The 20,261-nt window shown below is 49.4% G+C and overlaps 1 protein-coding gene across 2 annotated transcripts in view; it reads right to left on the bottom strand.

The window, feature by feature from the left end:
- Nucleotides 1-20,261, bottom strand: part of WNT3A (Wnt family member 3A) — a 73,425-nt gene that overhangs the window by 46,908 nt on the left and 6,256 nt on the right. For both annotated transcript variants that reach the window (XM_025292139.3, NM_001290950.1), the window contains 1 exon segment: nucleotides 2,822-3,063. In XM_025292139.3, coding sequence (XP_025147924.1) covers nucleotides 2,822-3,063 — 242 coding nt within the window.

The raw sequence follows: 20,261 nt of genomic DNA, 5'->3' as shown, positions 1-20,261 counted from the left end.
ATGGCAACCCACTCCAGTGTTCTTGCCTGGAGAATCCCAGGGACAGGGGAGCCTGGTGGGCTGCTGTCTATGAGGTCACACAGAGCCGGACATGACTGAAGTGACTTAGCAGCAGCAGCAGCAGTACCCTTTTCATGATACAAACACTCAACAAATTAGGAATAGAAGACAATCTCCCTAACCCAATAAAGGGAAGTTATGAAAAATTCACAACTAGCATCATATACTCAATGGTGAAAGACTAAAAGCTCTCCCTCTAAGATCAGGGGGAAGACAAGGGTGCCCACTCTCATTGCTCATATTCAACGTAGTACTGGAAGTGCTAGCCAGAGCAATTAGGCAAGAAAAAGAAAGAAAAGGCATTCAAATTGGAAAGCAAAAAGCAAAAACATTTCTATTCACAGATGACTTGATCTCATATATAGAAAACTCTAAAGAATCTACACAAACTCTCACAGCTAATGAAAAAATTAATCAAATTTGCAGGATACAGGATCAAAACACAAAAATCAGTTGTACTTCTACACATAGTGAACAATTTGGAAAGGAAATGAATGAAACGATTTCATTTATAATAGCATCAAAAGAATAAAAGGAATGCGTTAACCAAAGGTGCATGAGACTCATTCATTGAAAACTATAAAACACTGCTGAAAAATTAAGGAAGACCTAAATAAATGGAAAAATCCCATGTTCATGGATTAGAAGACAATAGTGTTAAGATGGCAATACTTCTCAAACTAATATACAGATTCAATGCAATCTCCATTAAAATTCAAAAAACCTTTTTTTGCAGAAATGAAAAAATAACCCTAAAATTCATATGGAATTGTAAGGGATTCTCCAAAACCCAAAACAAGCAAAGCCAAAGCAATTGTAAAATAAAAATAAAGTTGGAGAACTTATACTTACCAACTCTAAAGCATACTATAAAACTATAGAAATCAAAATAATGTTGTATTGGAAGAAAGGTAGACATATAGACCAATGGAATAGAACTGGAAGTCCAGAAATAAACCCAAACATCCATGAACAATTGATTTTTAACCAGGGTGCCAAGACTATTCAATAGGGGAGAGACTAGTCTTTTGAACAGATGGTGCTGAAATAATTGGTTTCCCACATGCAAAAGAATTTAGCTGGCTGGACACTTAACTTCTCACTATATACAAAAATTCACTAAAAATAGATCAAAGACCTAAATGTAAGAAGTAAAACTATAAAACTCTCAGGAGAACACACAAGTGTAAAACTTCATAACTGTAGATTAGGCAATGTTTACTTTGATATGATATCTAAATAGGTAAATTGAATGTCATCAAAATTTAAAACTTCTGTACATCAATGGACCCTGTCGTAAAAGTGAAAAGACAATCTATAAAGGGAGAAGATATTTGAAAATTATATTTCTGATAAGTGTCTAGTGTTAGATATATAAAGAACTCCGACAACTCAACAATAGAAACACAAACAACTCAATTAAAAACTGGGCAAAGGACTTGCATAGACATTTCTCCAAAAAAGACATTCAGATGTTCTACAATCCCATGAAAAGATGCTCAACATCATTAGTCATCAGGGATGTGCAAATAAAAATTTCAGTGAGATATCACTTCAGATCCACTGGGAAGGCTAAAGAAAAAAAAAAAAGAAGAATAACAAACATTGGCAATAATGTGGAGAAACTGGAACCCTCTTGTGTTGCTGGTGGGAGAGCAAATGGTGCAGTTGCTGTGGTAAAAGAGTTTGGTAATTCCTCAAAACACAGAATTACAATGTAATTCTACTTCTAGGAATACACCCAGAAGAATTGAAAAACAGGTATTCAGATACTTGAAATATCAGCATTATTCACAACAAACAATAAAAGGCATGAAACAACCTAATTGTCCATCAACAGATGAATGGATAAACAAAATGTGATCCATCTGTACAATGAAATATAATTCAGCCACAAAAAGGAATAAAGTACCAAAACATACTACGGGTGGATGCATCTTGGAAACATTATGCTCAGTGAAAGAAGCCTCTCTCCCTCTTTCTCTTTTTCTCTCTCCTTCCCTCTTTCCTCACTTGCTGGAGGGCCCAGCCACTGCATTTAAGTGAACCCAGGTCCTGTGCAGAAGCAGCAGGGGCCACCAGGCATGTAAGAGAGATGAGGATCAGCTCGTCTCTCTCTCTCTTGTTACCAGAGACCAGCCCTGCCTACTGCATCTCCACATCTGCAGATGCTGGGACCGACAACACATGATTATTATTGTTTAAACTGCTATGTCTTGTACAAATTTGCTCTTCCCCAAGAGGTAACCAACACCCAGCCTGCCAGATCTTCCTCTTCTTCCCGGGCTCCAGGACCCTGGATAACTTGTGCTGTGTGCCTCTATGATCCCCAACCCTCACCCTTTTTTTGTGTTTTCTGTTTGTTTTTGTATTTTCTAAGACCTGCCTGAAGTCCAGGCTTCTTCAGGAAAACTGCAGTGGTTAATCCTGTCCCCGTGAAACTGTGTAACTGTTTTTTGGGAAAGGGGAAGCAGGAGGAATCTCTGTGTGATCCTATACCCTTCCCAAACTCCAGGAGCACCCTCCAGAGTGGGTGAGCATTGGAAAGGACCCACACAGGAGATCCCTATAGTAACGAGCACTGCCCCCTTACTGAAAGTGCTGTTCCTATGCTTGAGCACAGGTGAGAAACAGAGGCAGAAAGGAAATGAACTGGCTTGTGCCCACTCCCACTGAGGGGGAAGCTGGTTTGAGCCCTGCTGCACCCACATCCCTGGGCTACCACCTCTGCCCGGCTAGCCATGATGGGTACCACCTGTACCTTTGTCCAGCACGGGGCCAAAGATGGCCAGGCTGTTGTTGATGGTGGTGCAGTTCCAACGGCGGCCACGGAACTGGTGTTGGCACTCCTGGATGCTGATTTTGATGCCCTCTGCCACGCTGGGCATGATCTCCACGTAGTTCCGGCAGAAACGCAGCTGCTTGGGTACTAAGCCTGGGATGCTGGCGCAGAGGATGGGCTGGGTCCCCAGGGATGAGTACTGGGGCCCAACAGCCAGGGACCTGGGGGAGAAGGACAAGGAGGCCTGGTTAGTAGGGGAAGTGCCCTTGTGGCCCATGAACCGGGAGCAGGAGTCAGGCCTATCCTAGGTGAACTTTCTTTGGAGGATGCACACAGGCCCTTCCTTCCCTTGGGCAAGATGTGCTTCCACCGCGGAAGAAGCCTGTCCCTGTCCTGTACCTGACACTTAGCACAAAACATCGTGATGTGCACATGGATTGACAGAAAAGAAATCAAGGAAGTGGTGGAGGCTTCCCTGCTTCTCTGCACAGCTGCAGGGGTCCTGGCTCCAGTGGTGTGGAGATAGCAGCACCCTGAAACAGTTCAGGAACACAGAGAACAGAACTCAAGGATACAGATGATGCTGAGTCAGTACAGGGGCTGCCCAGAGGAGGTGCTGCTGGGTCTGTGGCAGGAGGACAATCACTTCTAGAGCAGTGTGAGGTAGGGCATGTTGTTCAGTAGCTAAGTAACGTCCAGCTCAGGGACTGCAGCATGCCGGGCTCCCCTGTCCTTCACTATCTCCTGGAGTTGCTCAAGTTCATGTCCATTGAGTCAATGATGCTATCTAACCATCTTATCATCTGCCATCCTCTTCTACGCCTATACTCAATTTTTCCCAGCCTCAGGGTCTTTTCCAGTGAGTCAGCTCTTCACATCAGGTGGCCAAAGTATTGGAGCTTCAGCATCAGTCCTTCCAATGAATATTTATTGTTGATTTCCTTTAGGATTGGCTGGTTTGAGCTCCTTGCAGTCCAAGGGACTCTAAAGAGTCTTCTCCAGCACCACAGTTTGAAGGCATCAATTCTTCAGTGCTCAGCTTTTTTTATGGTCCAACTCTCACATCTGTACATGACTACTGGAAAAACCATAGCTTTGACTATACGGACTGTTATCAACAAGGTGATGTCTTTGTTCTTTAAGATACTTTGTTCTTTGAGATACTGTCTAGGTGTCATAGCTTTTCTTCCAAGGAGCAAGTGTCTTTCAATTTCATGGCTGCAGTCCCTGTCCGCAGTGATTTTGGAGCCCAAGAAAGGAAAATCTGTTACTGCTTTCACTTTTCCTCTTCTGTATGCCATGAAGTGATGGGACCGGATGCCATGATCTTAGTTTTTTGAATGCTGAATTTCAAGCCAGTTTTTTCACTCTCCTCTTTCATCTTCATCAAGAGGCTCTTTAGTTCCTCTCTGCTTTCTGCCGTTAGAGTGGAGTTAGAGATGGGGCACCCTGAAGGAGGGCATGGCAACCCACTCCAGTATTCTTGCTTGGAGAATCCCATGGACAGAGCAGTCTGGTGGGCTACAGTCCATGGGGTCACCAAGAGTCAGACATGACTGAAGCGACTTAGCACACACACACACACATAGAGATGGGGCACAGCAGTGGGTAAATAAATCATATAGGCGAAAATCACTACTGAACTCATGCCCACCATTCCAGCAGGCTTTTGGCTATTTACTCAACAGATATAAAAGCTTATGTACACAATAAGATGTGCTCAAGAATATTCACAGGGCTGTGATCATCAGAGAAAAACTTGGAAACCACCAAAGGATGCATCCACAGAAGCATGGATGAACAGACAGTGTTTACTCTTGCAGAGGAATGCTACATGGAAATAGGAGTGGTCTGCTGCTGCAAAGGTCAGGGATCTCCCTGGCAGCGAGCTTAAGAGAGACCTGATACAGTGTGGGTGACCACGATTCCTCTGATGGAGACCAAGGCCCAGCAACACCGTGGATAGATACAGAAATCAGGATAGTTTCCTCATTCTCATGGGAGGTCTGGCCTGACCGAAAGGCGGCATGAGAAAATATATCTCAGGCTGTGCTTTGCCAAATGGTTCCCACTCACGACATGTGCCAATTTAATTTAAGCAAAATGACAAAAAATGAGAGAAAAGTTTGGTTTCTTAGCCACACTTGCTAGACATGATCTGTGGTTACCATGTTGGATGGTTAGATATAAGAACATTTCGGTCCCTGTGGAAAGTTCTACTGGACCACTAGGGTCTAGGGTGAAGGAAGCGCTCTGTGTTTGATGAGGCTGTTGGTTACACACGTGTTTATGTGTCGCAACTGATTGAAATGTGGTCATGTTACTATTCATGATTGTTGTTCAGTCACTCAGTTGTGTCTGACTCTTTGCAACCCCATGGACTGAAGCATGTCAGGCTTGCTTGTCCTTAACTATCTCCTGGAGTTTGCTCAAACTCATGTCCATTGAGTCAATGATGCCATCCAACCATCTCATCCTCTGTCATCCCCTTCTCCTCCTGCCCTCAATCCTTCCCAGCATCAGGGTCTTTTCCAATGAGTCAGCTCTTTGCATCAGGTGGCCAAAGTATTGGAGCTTCAGCTTCAGCATCAGTCCTTAACCAATGAATATTCAGGGTTGATTTCCTTTAGGGTGGACAGGTTTGATTACCCCTTGATTTCAGAGGAAGAACCATCTGGCTCTTTCCAGGGCAGAGGGAATGAGCTTCCCCAATCCCATGGTGACACGTTGTTGTATCTGACCAATCGGATGGATAACCCATGATTCTGTCATCTGTGGGAGCATCTGTGTTTGTAGGGTGATGGGCTCTGCTTGGCTCCTGTGTCTCAACGCTTCCTTCACCCCTGGGTGGAAGCTCCATGTGAATGACTGTGTGGCCGCTGCTACTTTTTGGGGCCATCTGTTGAAGCCTGCCTCCCATTAACCACGGATATCACAAAGGCTCTTCAGGGTCTCTCAGAAAGGGCCATGAAAATGTTTAGGATGGCAGGAGACGACCAATGCACGGGAGGCCCTGTGGACTTAGGAGGACCACTGGGTGTGGGTGGCTCTGTGCTTTCTTCCTTGGTCCCCAGAGATCCACTCTCTCTCTGGGCACAGAGCGGTACAGGTGTTGCCCATGCTCACCCGGCCTTTGGCCACAGCGCTCTCTCCTCCTCCAAGAGCCCCATCTCCTCCTCCCACTGGGCTTTCTGGTGTGGTGTGGCCCAGTCCCAGACTGACCCCTCTGCCTGGCAAGATGGTCCCTGCTTATCTGGTAGGTTTCTCTGGTGGGATCCAGGTGGAAATGTCTGTTTCCCTTTCCTTAATTTGGTGAGTGACTTTGTGAACATTTCAGCTGGACCCCCAGAGGTTCCTCTTGTTCAGCATCTGCTCTCTCCTGGAGGGTTAGGCATGCCTAAGAACATGGGACAGAGGCTTCTGTGTTCCTCAGCAAGCCGCACACCTACACTTTGATGCTTTCAATAAGTCCCACTCTGAGTCTAACCCAGAGCCATCCATCTGTGGTGAGAATGAGAGGAAACAGGAATCACCGTCTCTCAGAGAAACAAACCTACCCTCGGAAATACAAATCAGACCCTAACACCTTTCCCTCTTTGTCTCCAAAATCTCCAGAGGCCGCCTTGCCTCGAGGCACAACCCATGTCCTTCAGCACCTGGAGACGCCTCATTGGATGATCCAGACAGAACACTTCCTCATTGCACAGTCCTCTGAGATCTGTCCAGCTCCATCCTCTCACACTCTGCCAGCCCCCGGCTCCTGCCACACCAGGCTCTGGGCACAGTTCCTGTCTCCACCCATCTCTCCGTCAATGTGGGACTTTGTCCCACACATCTCTGTGGCCACAGTTCAGCTCAGTTCAGTCACTCAGTCATGTCCGACTCTTTGCGACCCCATGGACTGCAGCACGTCAGGCCTCCCTGTCCATCACCAACTCCCGGAGTTTACTCAAACTCATGTCCATGGAGTCAGTGATGCCATCCAACCATCTCATCCTCTGTCGTTCCCTTCTCCTCCCGCCTTCAATCTTTCCCAGCATCAGGGTCTTTTCAAATGAGTCAGTTCTTTGCATCAGGTGGCTAAAGTATTGGAGTTTCAGCTTCAGCACCAGTCCTTCCAATGAATATTCAGGGCTGTTTTCCTTTAGGATGGACTGGTTGGATCTCCTTGCAGTCCAAGGGACTCTCAACAGTCTTCTCCAACACCACAGTTCAAAGGCATCAATTCTTCGGCACTCAGCTTTCTTTATAGTCAAACTCGCACATCCATACATGACTATGGGGAAAATCATAGCCTTGACTAAATGGACCTTTGTTGGCAAAGTAATGTCTCTGCTTTTGAATATCCTGTCTAGGTTGGTCATAGCTTTTCTTCCAAGGAGTAAGCATCTTTTTATTTCATGGCTGCAGTCACCATCTGCAGTGATTTTGGAGCCCCAAAAGATAAAGTCTGCCACTGTTTCCATTGTTTCCCCATCTATTTGCCATGAAATGATGGGACTGGATGCCATGATCTTAGTTTTCTAAATATTGAACTTTAAGCCAACTTTTTCACTCTCCTCTTTCACTTTCATCAAGAGGCTCTTTAGTTCTTCTTTGCTTTCTGCCATAAGGGTGGTGTCATCTGCATATCTGAGGTTATTGATATTTCTCCTTGCAATCTTGATTCCAGCTTGTGCTTCTTCCAGCCCTGCATTTCTCATAATGTACTCTGCATAGAAGTTAAATAAGCAGGGTGACAATATAGAGCCTTGACGTACTCCTTTCCCTATTTGGAACCAGTCTGTTGTTCCGTGTCCAGTTCTAACTGTTGCTTCCTGACCTGCATACAGATTTCTCAAGAGGCAGACAAGGTGGTCTGGTATTCCGATTTCTTTGAGAATTTTCCAGTTTGTGGTGATCCATATAGTCAAAGGCTTTGGCATAGTCAATAAAGCAGAAATAGATGTTTTTCTGTAACTCTCTTGATTTTTCAATAATCCAACGGATATTGGCAATTTGATCTCTGGTTCCTCTGCCTTTTCTAAAACCAATTTGAATATTTGGAAGTTGACACTTCACATATTGTTCAAGCCTGGTTTGAAGAATTTTGAGAATTACTTTATTAGCATGTGAATGAGTACAATTGTGTGGTAGTTTGAGTATTCTTTGGCATTGCCTTTCTTTGGGATTGGAATGAAAACTGACCTTTTCCAGTCCTGTGGCCACTGCTGATTTTTCCAAATTTGCTGGCATATTGAATGCATCTTTCATAGCATCATCTTTTAGGATTTGAAAGAGCTGAACTGGAATTCCATCACCTCCACTAGCTTTGTTCGTAGTGATGCTTCCTAAGGCCCACTTGACTTCACACTCCAGGATGTCTGGCTCTAGGTGAGTGATCATATCATCGTGATTATCTGGGTCGTGAAGATCTTTTTTGTATAGTTCCTCTGTGTATTCTTGAAGGAGAATATCCCACATAGGGTAGGGGATACCCCACGCCCAGGGGCAAAGAAGAAGCCCCAGCAAGATGGTAGGAGGGGCAAATTCATGTTTAGAATCAAACCCCATTCCCACCAGAGATGCTCAGAGGGCTCAAACAAACCTTGTGTGCACCAGGACCCAGGGACCCCACAGAGACTGAGACAGAACTCTGTGGCCACACAGAGTCCCTGTCCCTTTTATCTCCCACAATCCCCCTGCCATCCTGTGTGAGCATCACCCTCTATACCTCCCCACTGCAGCACTTACGTAGTTCTATATTAAGTTAGCTGGCTGAGGAGAGGGCAACTTCTTGAAGTCACAGCATTTCCCAAGCTTGGCATCCTCTCATCCTGTGCCCATTCTGCCCACCGTTTCTGGGCAACCTCTATCCTCGGCTTGCTCTTCCTTCCTGATCAAGTGCATCTCTCATGAGTTAAAATCTATCTTTCCCTGGGGAATGTCCACGACACCATGCATCCACAGGCTCAAGTGGAGCTGAGCCTTCTTTTCATGGGTGGCCATCTCTAGCGCCCCCATTTCTAGGGAAAACCTGAAGCCTCCAAACCAGACTCCGGGTCTCCTGGGTCCCTCTCACATCTGTGCCCTAATATCTGACACCCCTCCCTGGGTACAGTCTCCATCCTGTACATCCTCATGCCAAAACCTAGCCATGACCTCACAGCAGATATCACAGACATCCCCATGGCCCCGCCTGAGTCTGTATTCCTGGAGTGGCATTCCAACTGTGGGGTGGCTTGTTCCCTTACTTCTTCCTTCATTACCTGCAGAGCCTATTGAATCCTGGGTGCCTGAGGCCTGACCCTCCCCAGCTTTCTCCCACACCCACCCCAGGGTCTGGGACCCCAAGGTTTTCAGAAAGGGCAGCCCTCTTCTCTCACCCAGCTATGAGGTCTCTCCTCTCTAGGTAGTATTCTGTGATCTGAGCCTCGCTGTCCTGCGCCCCATCCTGCACAGACTGCTCTGAGCAGAGACTGTAGGGGCTGCTGCTGTCTCTCTGGGACCCCTGTGCTGACCGAGGTGTTTGGCTTCCTGATGGACCAGCATGGGCCGGACACACAGATGGGAGGATGGGGGAAGCTGGCACTTGGACTGAGAGATGGCATGCAGGCCAGGGTCAGCAGTCTCTGCTCTCAAAGGCTCCCAGTGGGCAGGGTGAGGACTTCAGGGTGGAGAGGATGGGCCAGCTCTGCCCACTCCAGGCTGAGTTCAGATGTCCAGGATGGGTTGTGAGGGTCAGAGGGTGAGGTAGACTGTGTCTAACCTGCATGCCCTCTGCTACTCTGTCTGAGCTTTTGCAGATAACCTCCCACTTCCCTGGTGGCTTAGGTGGTAAAGAATCCACCAGCAATGCAGGAGATCTGGTTTCGATTCCTGGGTTGGGAAGATCCCCCAGAGAAGGGAATGGCCACCCACTCCAGTATTCTTGCCTGGAGACCCATGGACAGAGGAGTCTTGCGAGCTAGAGTCCGTGGGATCGCCAAGAGTCAGACACCACTGAGAAACTAATGGTTCCCTTCACTTCCCAGTTATAAATCAGAGGGCAAAACTCCCCGGACCTTGGTTCTCTTTCAGAACATTGTCACCTCCACCACCTCCCCAACATACTTCAGCCAATATCTGTGCCTTCTCACCCACTGAGATATCCCTGTCCTGGCCCCGGTGACCACTCTGCCTATACCGGCATATGTGGCTGGCTCTGACTGCTCCTGGCTCAGGTTGGCCATCCGTTTCCACCGAGTGGTACCTCTCACTGTGACCCTGGCACCCCACTCCAGTATTCTTGCCTGGAAAATCCCATGGATGGAGGAACCTGGTAGGCTACAGTCCATGGGGTCACAAAGAGTCGGACACAGCTGAGCGACTCCACTTTCTTTTACTTTATTTTTGGTTGTGCTGGGTCTTCATTGTTCTGAGCGGGCTTTCTCTAGTTGCAGCAAGTGGGGGCTATTGTCTAGTTACAGTGCGTGGGTTTCTCACTGCAGTGGCTTCTCTTGCTGCTGAGCATGGGCTCCAGGATGAGCAGGCTTCCTTAGTTGTGGCTCGTGAGCTCTAGAGCGCTGGCTCAGTAGTTGTGGCGCAACAGTCTATCTGCCCCGCAGCACGTGGGATCCTCCTGGACCAGGGATTGAACTGGTGTCACCTGCATTGCAAGGTGGATTTTTAACCATTGGACCACCAGGGATTTTTTAAGCAGGAACGAGCTGTCACTCCAGGTGAGGCTGCCCTGATCAGCTCTGGCTCTTCCACTCTGTGATTCAGAATGTTTTGCACCAATGTGTTCCACATTTTGACGCTCCACATGGGATGCGATTTGCAAACAAATGTTGAACTCTAGTTAATGATGAGCCAGTCAAAGTCTTCTGGAGAAGGCAATGGCACCCCACTCCAGTACTCCTGTCTGGAAAATCCCATGGATGGAGGAGCCTGGTAGGCTGCAGTCCATGGGGTCGCAAAGAGTTGGACACGATGGAGCAACTTCACTTTCACTTTTCACTTTCATGCATTGGAGAAGGAAATGGCAACCCACTCCAGTGTTCTTGCCTGGAGAATCCCAGGGACAGGGGATCCTGGTGGGCTGCCTTCTATGGGGTCGCACAGAGTCAGACACGACTGAAGCGACTTAGCAGCAGCAGCAGCCGCCAAAGTCTTCAGGGAAAGAGTGGATTGAGGTCACATTAAAAACACACAATGAATAGGTGGGTGAATAGAAGGGATGGTGAGGTATGGAATACACTGGGTCAAGCAAAATGTGCATTGTGCATACATAGACGTTCTTTGTTTAAGTCCTGCATCATTTTGGATGTTTGAACATTTCCTGATGGAACATTAAGGTAGCGTTTGCCCTTCGTGGCTCTGGTCTTGGAGCCTTTCTGAAGGGGGCTGTCTCCTGAGGTTCGTGGGGTTCTCCCCTTCTCTTCTGTTGCTGGCAGCCAGGCTCAAACTGGAGAAGGGATGAAGAGGGTCTGTCAGAAAGAAAATCCACTCAATTGATTTCTGAGTGGATTTCTTTTTACTGGCTGAATGTACTTGGAGACTCAGAACAAGTGGAAAAACAAAGGGCCACTTAATTCAGACAGGAAAAAAAAAAAGCGGACTCTATCTCTCTCTGTCCTCACCAGTCCCAGGATGCTTGTCCCCCTGCCAGATGCCAGATGCCAGGGCTCACTGTGGGTGGGGGCTGAGCTGCCCGTCCCCAGAGCCCCACAGCCTGTCCCCACCTGGGCCCTCCCCACCTCTCCCCATCCTGCCAGGGGAAAGCAAAATGGGGCTCCCGAGTTCACGGCTTCTCCCCAGGCTCGTCCTAAGGTTGCGGTGCTGGGTTAGCGCCCCTGTCCCTGCCTTCTCCAGGCCATCTTCCCATTCAGGTCTCATATTACCACTGCCCAAGCAAGGCCAGAGTACTGGCAGACAGCTCCCAGCCCAGAGGCCACACCCCTGTTCTGGCCTCCACCAATCCCGGCTGGATCCCTTTTCCACCCACGCTAGACCTGATGGCCCCTTAAGTTCCCTGAATTATTTCCAGAAAGGTTCCTCTGTCCCAGAGCTGGGCAACCAAGAGACTCCTGGTGGTGCAGACCCTGCCCACATAGGGCAGAAAGTTGGGGGGTCCTGTCAGACATGGGAGGAGTCTGTGTGTGGGAGAAAGGGGGCAGAGAAGGGTCACAGGGGCCCAACTGATGTCACTGAATTTTGGGTGAGCCTTCAAGGATAAATTGGTTCATAAAAATTTAAATTGAATATCCAAAGTGTATTCACTAACCTTACTGTGGTAATCATTTTGCAATATATACATCATTATTTCATGGACATACATCAGATAATTGCATTGTACACCTTAACCTTCAGTTCAGTTCATTTCCATCGCTCAGTCGTGTCCAACTCTTTGCGACCCCATGAATCGCAGCACGCCAGGCCTCCCTGTCCATCACCAACTCCCAGAGTTCACTCAGACTCACGTCCATCGAGTCAGTGATGCCATCCAGCCATCTCATCCTCTGTCGTCCCCTTCTCCTCCTGCCCCCAATCCCTCCCAGCATCAGAGTCTTTTCCAAAGAGTCAACTCTTCGCGTGAGGGGGCCAAAGTACTGGAGTTTCAGCTTTAGCATCATTCCTTCCAAAGAAATCCCAGGGCTGATCTCCTTCAGAATGGACTGGTTGGATCTCCTTGCAGTCCAAGGGACTCTCAAGAGTCTTCTCCAACACCATAGTCCAAAAGCATCGATTCTTCGGCGCTCAGCTTTCTTCACAGTCCAGCTCTCACATCCATACATGACCACAGGAAAAACCATAGCCTTAACTAGACGGACCTTTGTTGGCAAAGTAATGTTTCTGCTTTTGAATATGCTATCTAGGTTGATCATAACTTTTCTTAACATAACTTTTCTTTTCATTATGTAGCCTTAACCTTACACAGTGTTATATGTCAACTGTATGTCCATAAATCTGGAAGAAAACTCCAAACTGGACATGTGCTATCTTCTCAACACTCCCAAGATTCAAACTTCTAATCCGAGGAGGAGGTAGGTACCCTCAGTCAGTTAATACTTGGAAGATGAAGATTTGTAACTCCTTCCTCCCATAATCTTCTCGGGGGAGGTGGAAGGTGCATTGACCTGGGGCTGGGGGCTGGACAGGTTGGTGGGGAGCAGCATCCACCAGGACTCTGGGCCCCAGACCCCGGAACAACCATGCGCTGTCCCGTTTAAGGGTCTCTCCAGGAACTAGAGACAGCTTAGTGGGAGAGGGATGCTGTAAACTGAGAAGTGCTGCTAATGCAGGGTGCTGCCACCTTGGTGTTCTGTGCTCCCCAAACTCTCAGAGCACACAGAATGCAATAACACCAAATGCAGCCAGGACTCCTGCGTCAGATCCTGGAGTAGAGAAGGATGTCCATGGAGAGACTGCCGAAGTCAGCCTGTGTTTGGCTGTGCACTAGCAAGGTCTCCATCCTGATAAACGGATTATGTGAGATGTGAGCACTTGGAGAAGGAGGTTTGGCCTGTAGAAACGCTCTGCTGTATAGTTAAGTCATCATCCCAGACCCGGGTGGAGAAGAAAGAAACAGCTACAAGCAAACAAGCAGGCTGACATCAGGTTACAGCAACAGGGAACAAGCTTGTGATTCAGGACCATGAGTTTCTTTACTGAGCCTACATGGTGGGCTGAGAGCTCAACTTCATTTTGTAATCTCTGCACCAACGGCCATCATCCTCTGAGACGAAAGTGCCTGCTTTCCCCTGGTGATAGCATCTCAGAAAACCACAAAGGCTGTTGCACTTGGTCACCTCCATTCATAACTGAAGGTGAGTTTGACTACAGTTAGTGGTGGGGACAAATAAAGATGTCATTTTCTTGTCCCAGGGCAGTGGCACCCAGAGGGAGATGGCCCAGGAGCATTTGGGAAGGGACATGTGGTTTGAGCTTCCCCGGTGGTATTAGTGGTAAAGACCCTGTCTGCAAACACAGGAGACGTAAGAGACATGGGTTCGATCCCTGGGTCAGGAAGATCCCCTGGAGTGGGGCATGGCAACCCACTCCAGTATTCTTGCCTGAAGAATCCCCTGGACAGAGGAGCCTGGTGGGTGATGGTCCATAGGGTCACAAAGAGTTGGATATGAATGAAGCCACTTGGCACACACACATGTGGTTTGAGGGGATGGGACAGAGAGCGGCTGTGCACACCTTGAAGGAGATGGTTGCTGTCCTGCTCTCCTACCCAGCAAGGCCAGATTCTCACAAGGCCTCAAGAGTGCCCACCCTCCTGTCTGGGGCTGTGAATACAGACCGAGTACACTTGCTATATCTGCCAGACATGCAGTGGAAAGCAGACACAAATCAGGGCCACCAATCTGGGTGAATGTAACCACAAGTATGCTTTCAAAGCGGAGCCTTCACCGGGTAGCAGAAGTCAGAGACATCAGCAGCGTCTGAAGCTGTTGCTGGCTCTGAGATGAAGGTGCTGCATTCCGAGACCAGAAAGTAGCCTCAAGGAGCTGAGAACCACCCTGGCAGACAGCTGCAAGAACACGGAGACCGCAAGGACCAGAATTTGACAGCTGGGTGAGGTTGGGAGAAAATTTGTTGCCAGATTGGCCAACACTTTTATTTTGGCCTCTAGACACCATGAGCAGGAAACCCAGGCAAACCACCAAGATCTCTGACCTGCAGAGCTGTGAACTAATGCACAGGTGCTGTGTGAAGCCATAACTCTGGTCATTTGTTACTCAGCAAAGACTAAATATTCCCCATCTGTCCTCTGCTCATGCTGGCTCTTTTCTCTTGCCCTCAAAGCTGCTCAGGCCAGGAGGAACAGAACCTCACAGGGAGGCAGCCCCTCCAGGTTCAAGCCACTGCTGCCTTCAAAGGCTGGTCACCACAACCTTTAGACAGCTCTTCCCTTCCTCCCCTTCCTCTGCCTCTGTCCCCAGAACCACCCCTCCTCAGGGACCCACTACCACTCTCCTGGAGGCTGGTTACTTCTTCTTTTCAAGTCCCTGGAATCTTTTCTTCCTCCATAAGCCGAGCTGCTTATCTGGCCCACCTGCCCCACCAGCATCACCTGTGTGGTCCTGCGCCTGGCCCTGCCTACTATATGAGTCTCTCCAACCTATGCAACCTGGTCGGTGGAACCCCAGGGAATCTCCTGGACCAAGAAGCTGGGGGTAGAGAAAGACACCTGACCAACATCAATGAGTTAACTTAGCAGGATAGGTTTTGGCACATTGGTTTCCCCTTTCCAGTATGCTATTACGCTCTTAAAACATATTAAATACCAGTACAGACAAGATAGCATTTATGAACAGTTATCTTGGTGAGCGTGGGCCACCACAACAAAGAGCATAGATTGGGGGGCTGAAACAGCGAACATTCATTTCTCACAGTCCTCAGGTGAGGGTGTGGACGTGATGGGGTTCTGGCGAGGGGCTTCGGGTTCACAGCTGGCCAGCTCCTTGCTGTGCCCTCATACGGCAGACAGAGAACTCTGATGTCTTATCTTCTTCTTTTAAGGAAACTAGTCTCATCATGGGGACTCCACCTTCATGACCTCATCTAACCCCAATTACCTCCTAATACCATCACACTGAGGGGTTGGGGGATCAACGTATAAATCTGGGGGAACATGAGCATGCAGTTTATGACAGAGAGTAAGGTAAATGTCATGTTTATGAACAAACCCCACACAGAAACCACTAAACCCAAAGACACAGAACACTGTGGGGCTCCTGCATTTGATACAACACTGTTTCTAGCACGAAGCTGTCACTGAGAGGCAACGTGTGTGGTGGCTCCCATCTGCCCCCTGGCTGGCCCACTCTGCCTGTTGATATGGCCTTTGCACCTTGGTTTCCCAGCCAACACACTAGACAGCTGGAGGCAGAGCTGGGCACTCTGAGGGTGGCCCTGGGCTGGCAGCACGTGTGCCAGGGAACCTGTCAGAAGTGCGAGCTCCCCAGCAGCGCTGCCCCAGACTTGCTGAATCAGAACCTCGGGGCCAGTGCCCTGCTTTGACAGGCCCTTCAGGGGCTTCTGTCTCTTGCTCGCATTTGAAAACCACTGATTCTGGGGTCAGTGAAGGTGAGCCTAACTTTGAGTCCCAGGACTTTGAGTCCAGGGAGCCTCCTGAGGCTTCAAGTCCAAACCCTTTGGTTTGGCAGTCAAAGTTGCCTTTGATTTTTGCTTCTAAATCCCAAGGCTTCCAGCAACTTCTGGCGCTGCTCTCTGAGAACATGAGTTCCATTATAGTGGCAGGGGAGAGCATGCTCAGCCAGGCTCAGGAGTGGGGCCAGGAAGTGTGCCCCGCCCTCCAGGGCCCCATCTGTCTCCATGGGGCTGGCCACTTGCTTCTCTCCAGCCTAGTATCGCAGAGCCCGCCATAAGCGAGATCGCCGGGAGCCAGACCCCAGCTCTCATCCAGGGGTGGTGAGGATCCTAAAAAAAGCCAGGTGGTGACAGAAGGAGGAAGTAACGATGGTGAACATTCCTGAAGTGCTGTGGTGGGAAGGATGACGTTGAGGCAGGGCACTGACCGCCCGTTTCCAAACCCAGTTCAGTCCGGTTCAGTCACTCAGTCGTGTCCGGCTCTTTGGAAGCCCATGGACTGCAGCACACAAGGCCTCCCTGTTCATCACCAACTCCCGGAGTTTACTCAAATTCATGTCCATTGAGTTGGTGATGCCATCCAACCATCTCATCCTCTGTTGTCCCCTTCTGTTCCTGCCTTCAATCTTTCCCAGCATCGGGGTCTTTTCCAATGAGTCAGCTCTTCACATCAGGTGGCCAAAATATTGGAGTTTCAGCTTCAGCATCAGTCCTTCCAATGAATATTCAGGACTGATTTCCTTTTGGATGGACTGGTTGGATCTCCTTGCAGTCCAAGGGACTCTCAAGAGTCTTCTCCAACACCACAGTCCAAAAGCATCAATTCTTCGGTGTTCAGCTTTCTTTATAGTCCAGCTCTCACATCCATACATGACTACTGGAAAAACCATAGCATTGACTAGACGGAACTTTGTTGGCAAAGTAATGTCTCTGCTTTTGAATATCCTGTCTAAGTTGGTCATAACTTTTCTTCCAAGGAGTAAGCATCTTTTTATCTCATGGCTGCAGTCACCATCTGCAGTGATCTTGGAGCCCAGAAAAATAAAGTCAGCCACTGTTTCCACTGTTTCCCCATCTATTTGCCATGAAGTGATGGGACTGGATGCCATGATCTTAGTTTTCTGAATGTTGAGCTTTAAGACAACTTTTTCACTCTCTTCTTTCACTTTCATCAAGAGGCTCTTTAGTTCTTCACTTTCTGCGATAAGGGTGGTGTCATCTGCATATCTGAGGTTATTGATATTTCTCCCGGCAATCTTGATTCCAGCTTGTGCTTCCTCCAGCCCAGCATTTCTCATGATGTATTCTGCATATAAGTTAAATAAGCAGGGTGACAATATAGAGCCTTGACGTACTCCTTTTCCTATTTGGAACCAGTCTGTTGTTCCATGTCCAGTTCTCACTGTTGCTTCCCGACCTGCATATAGATTTCTCAAAAGGCAGGTCAGGTGGTCTGGTATTCCCATCTCTTTCAGAATTTTCCAAACCCAGAGGAGGCAAACTCAGGGTCTTGCTGAGAGGGGCTCTCTGGAGGGGTCACAAGCATGGACAAGGTCTCATTAATCTCCCAAGAACCCACTTTGAGCTCTTACCTGGGTGTCTGGGGCTTCAGGTTAATTTTTCAGTCTCCCCCTCATTTACCCTGTGGCCCATGTATCTAGGTCATTATGAGGTCCTGACCTTGACTCGCGCGATCTCTTCCTCCTCACGACCATTGCTGGCGCAGGATATTCTAGCCAATGATGACTTCAGGTGTCAACGGCCCTGCCCTGATGGACGAAAACTGTGTTCTGTGGCCCCAGGGAAAGCCAGGCAAGAGCGGGTGCGCTGCCCTCCTCCTGGGAGGCAGCAGGGCACGAGGGCCCCGCTAGCCTCGCTGCGCCCATTTCCTTCACCCAGCACCTGGCCGCCGTGATTCACCCGTGAGGAATCTGTTCCATTCCCCTTCTTACTGCCAACCCTGAAGTGCAGCATGGCAACCCAGGAAGTGCCCGCATCCCCACTGTCAGCTGCCCCCTGGCTGGGAGCTGGAATCTTAAATGCCCAGCTGGATGTCACATCTGCTGTCCCAGAGGCCCCTCAAAATCAGACTGTCCCAAACTGAATGCGTCTCTTCCCCGCAGATATGGGGAGGATCCCTCTCTGAGGCCTGAGCCTTTACCCTAGGTTCCAGCTCTGGGGAGATGGTCCTTGCAGGGCCATCCATACAGCAGAAAGGGGCAATGGCCAGGCAAGGAGATCACAGCGCACCCACACCACAAGCCCACGCAGCTGCTAGCACCACTGCTGAGAAGGTCCCACAATCACAAAACGTTTAGTGGAAGATGGTAAGCCTTAAAAAACAGAACACAGTCTTCTCTGCACACTGTTATTATGACCATGAAAAATGTGTAAGCGAAATGAGAAGAACCTAAAGTGAGGAAATGCCTGTATTAAGTTGGTCAGATGAACAGCTTGTTTGTTTTCCAGGGTTTTGTGAATGCTGTTATTTGGTTAATTTTTAGTAATAATTTGTTTGCGAGTGAGGGCATCATTTTCAACCCAGAGCACACACTTGTGCAGTTTGCAAAGTGGCCCCTAGACTCCAGCTCTAGCCTACGGCTGGGGCCACGTGAGCCACGCCTGTCGCTGAAAAGCACCAGTGGTTTTTCTCCCTCTGCCCCTGTTCGCTCCTGTTGAGGACTGCACAGTTGCACTGTTGAAAGGCCAGGCGCCTTGCCAGACGGTCTTACTCAAGACACAGGAGAGGCACTGGCTGTGGCATGTAGGGGAAGGAGGCCACTCAGGACCCCGTCTGCGCCAGCTTTGCTCCCCTGGGCTGATGGCCTTCACTCAAGCAGAGTTTACTGTAAATGTGTGGTGAGACCCGAGGACAGAAGCCACGTCTCATGGACAGAGGCTGAGGGCAAGGGCAGGGCCTGGAGAAGAGCCCCTCTGCCCACTGTCCCTGCTTGGGTCCTTTGGGGTGGACCCTCAACCAGAGCGCCTAAATGCTTGTGACAACTCAGAATGGAGTCACAGGCTCTCAGGTCTCTAGAGTTCTGGTTTGATTTCTTTTTGCAAGATCAGCAAACACAGGGTACCTGTGCACTGTGGGCACAGCTCCGCCCTTGCCATGGCTGTGTGCTGAGAGCTGAGGCCTCACAGCAGTTCTCAAAGAGAGAAGGGCTCTGTGGGGAGGAGGGCTTGGCTGGGTCTAGGGGAAAGGATGTGATCACCACCTCTTGTTATTCACTGAATGAACTGTTCTTGCCCTTCTTTCCTGGGCCTCAGTTTCTCCATCTGTCCAAGAAGGTGGTGGGGCACATTCTATCAGAGACTCCTGGAGGGGAAGTGAGTCATAGGCTTGGCAGGTTCATCCGCCCCTTGGGGGGTGGGTGGGGCACATTCTATCCACACGTCACCCAGGGTCACCTCTCCAGGAAGTGCACTGGACTCTCAGCGCTCCTCAGCCGCCCTCTCTGTACCTGGTTGAAGCTTGCCACTCCACCTGCCCAGCCTCCCACATGTGGGCCACAAAGGGCCACCCCCAGAGAGCATGGCCACACTTTCTCTTGTCCTTCGAGGGCACAGATCTCTGCTCATTCCTCATCTGGGGACCCCCGTTGCCCACTCTGCCTGTAGGGCCTCTGCGGAGGAGGACCGTGGTTGGTCCCATGGACCTTCCTCGTAACGCATGAGGATTCCAGAGCGACTGTCCCATTTTAAACTGCTGTCTTCTAAGGTCAGGGCCTCTCCATGACTGGACCAGGTCCCTATCCTCAGCCTGGAGGCCTTGAGTATGGGCTGGTTGCCTTGTGGGTTGATGGCTACCCAGCTTGATGGGTAGGCTCTGTCTTTTCTGGATGGAGCTGTTCAGGAGGCTCATAGGACCCAGACTCCCCCAAGGGTGCTCATTTGTCCCAAGGCGTTCCAGGTTTTGCCTTCTCTCCCTACCCACTATGACATCTCCCAGAGGGACCCACATGCCTCCTTGCTCTCTCTCTCACCTGGAAGACCCCTCCCTAGCAGCTGGAGCACTTTCGGCAATGGGAGGGCCCATGAGGAGGGGCGTCCCGGGACCTGGATCCCTGGTGTCGGGGGCCACTTCTTCCCAGCTCCTGGGCTGCTGTGGCCCTGCCTGTAGCCCTCCCAGCACCCTCTCCTGCCCCACCGGGCCGAGCCGGGATTACTGACACATACTTTGCGCAAGTCCCAGCAGGCGGGCAGAGGCTCCCGTGCCCGCGGCCATGCATTTGCCCGCTTCCCTGGGCGGCAGCAGCACGTTTTGTCGGGGAAGGAATGTGGAAGCACCAAAGTGTGAGACACCTCCAGGGTGTCACCTGGAGAGACT

Source organism: Bubalus bubalis, chromosome 9 (assembly GCF_019923935.1).
Source record: "Bubalus bubalis isolate 160015118507 breed Murrah chromosome 9, NDDB_SH_1, whole genome shotgun sequence".
NCBI classification, from domain to species: Eukaryota; Metazoa; Chordata; class Mammalia; order Artiodactyla; family Bovidae; genus Bubalus; species Bubalus bubalis.
The sequence above is the reverse complement of the archived record's forward strand: the minus strand, read 5'-3'. Positions and strand labels throughout refer to the sequence as shown.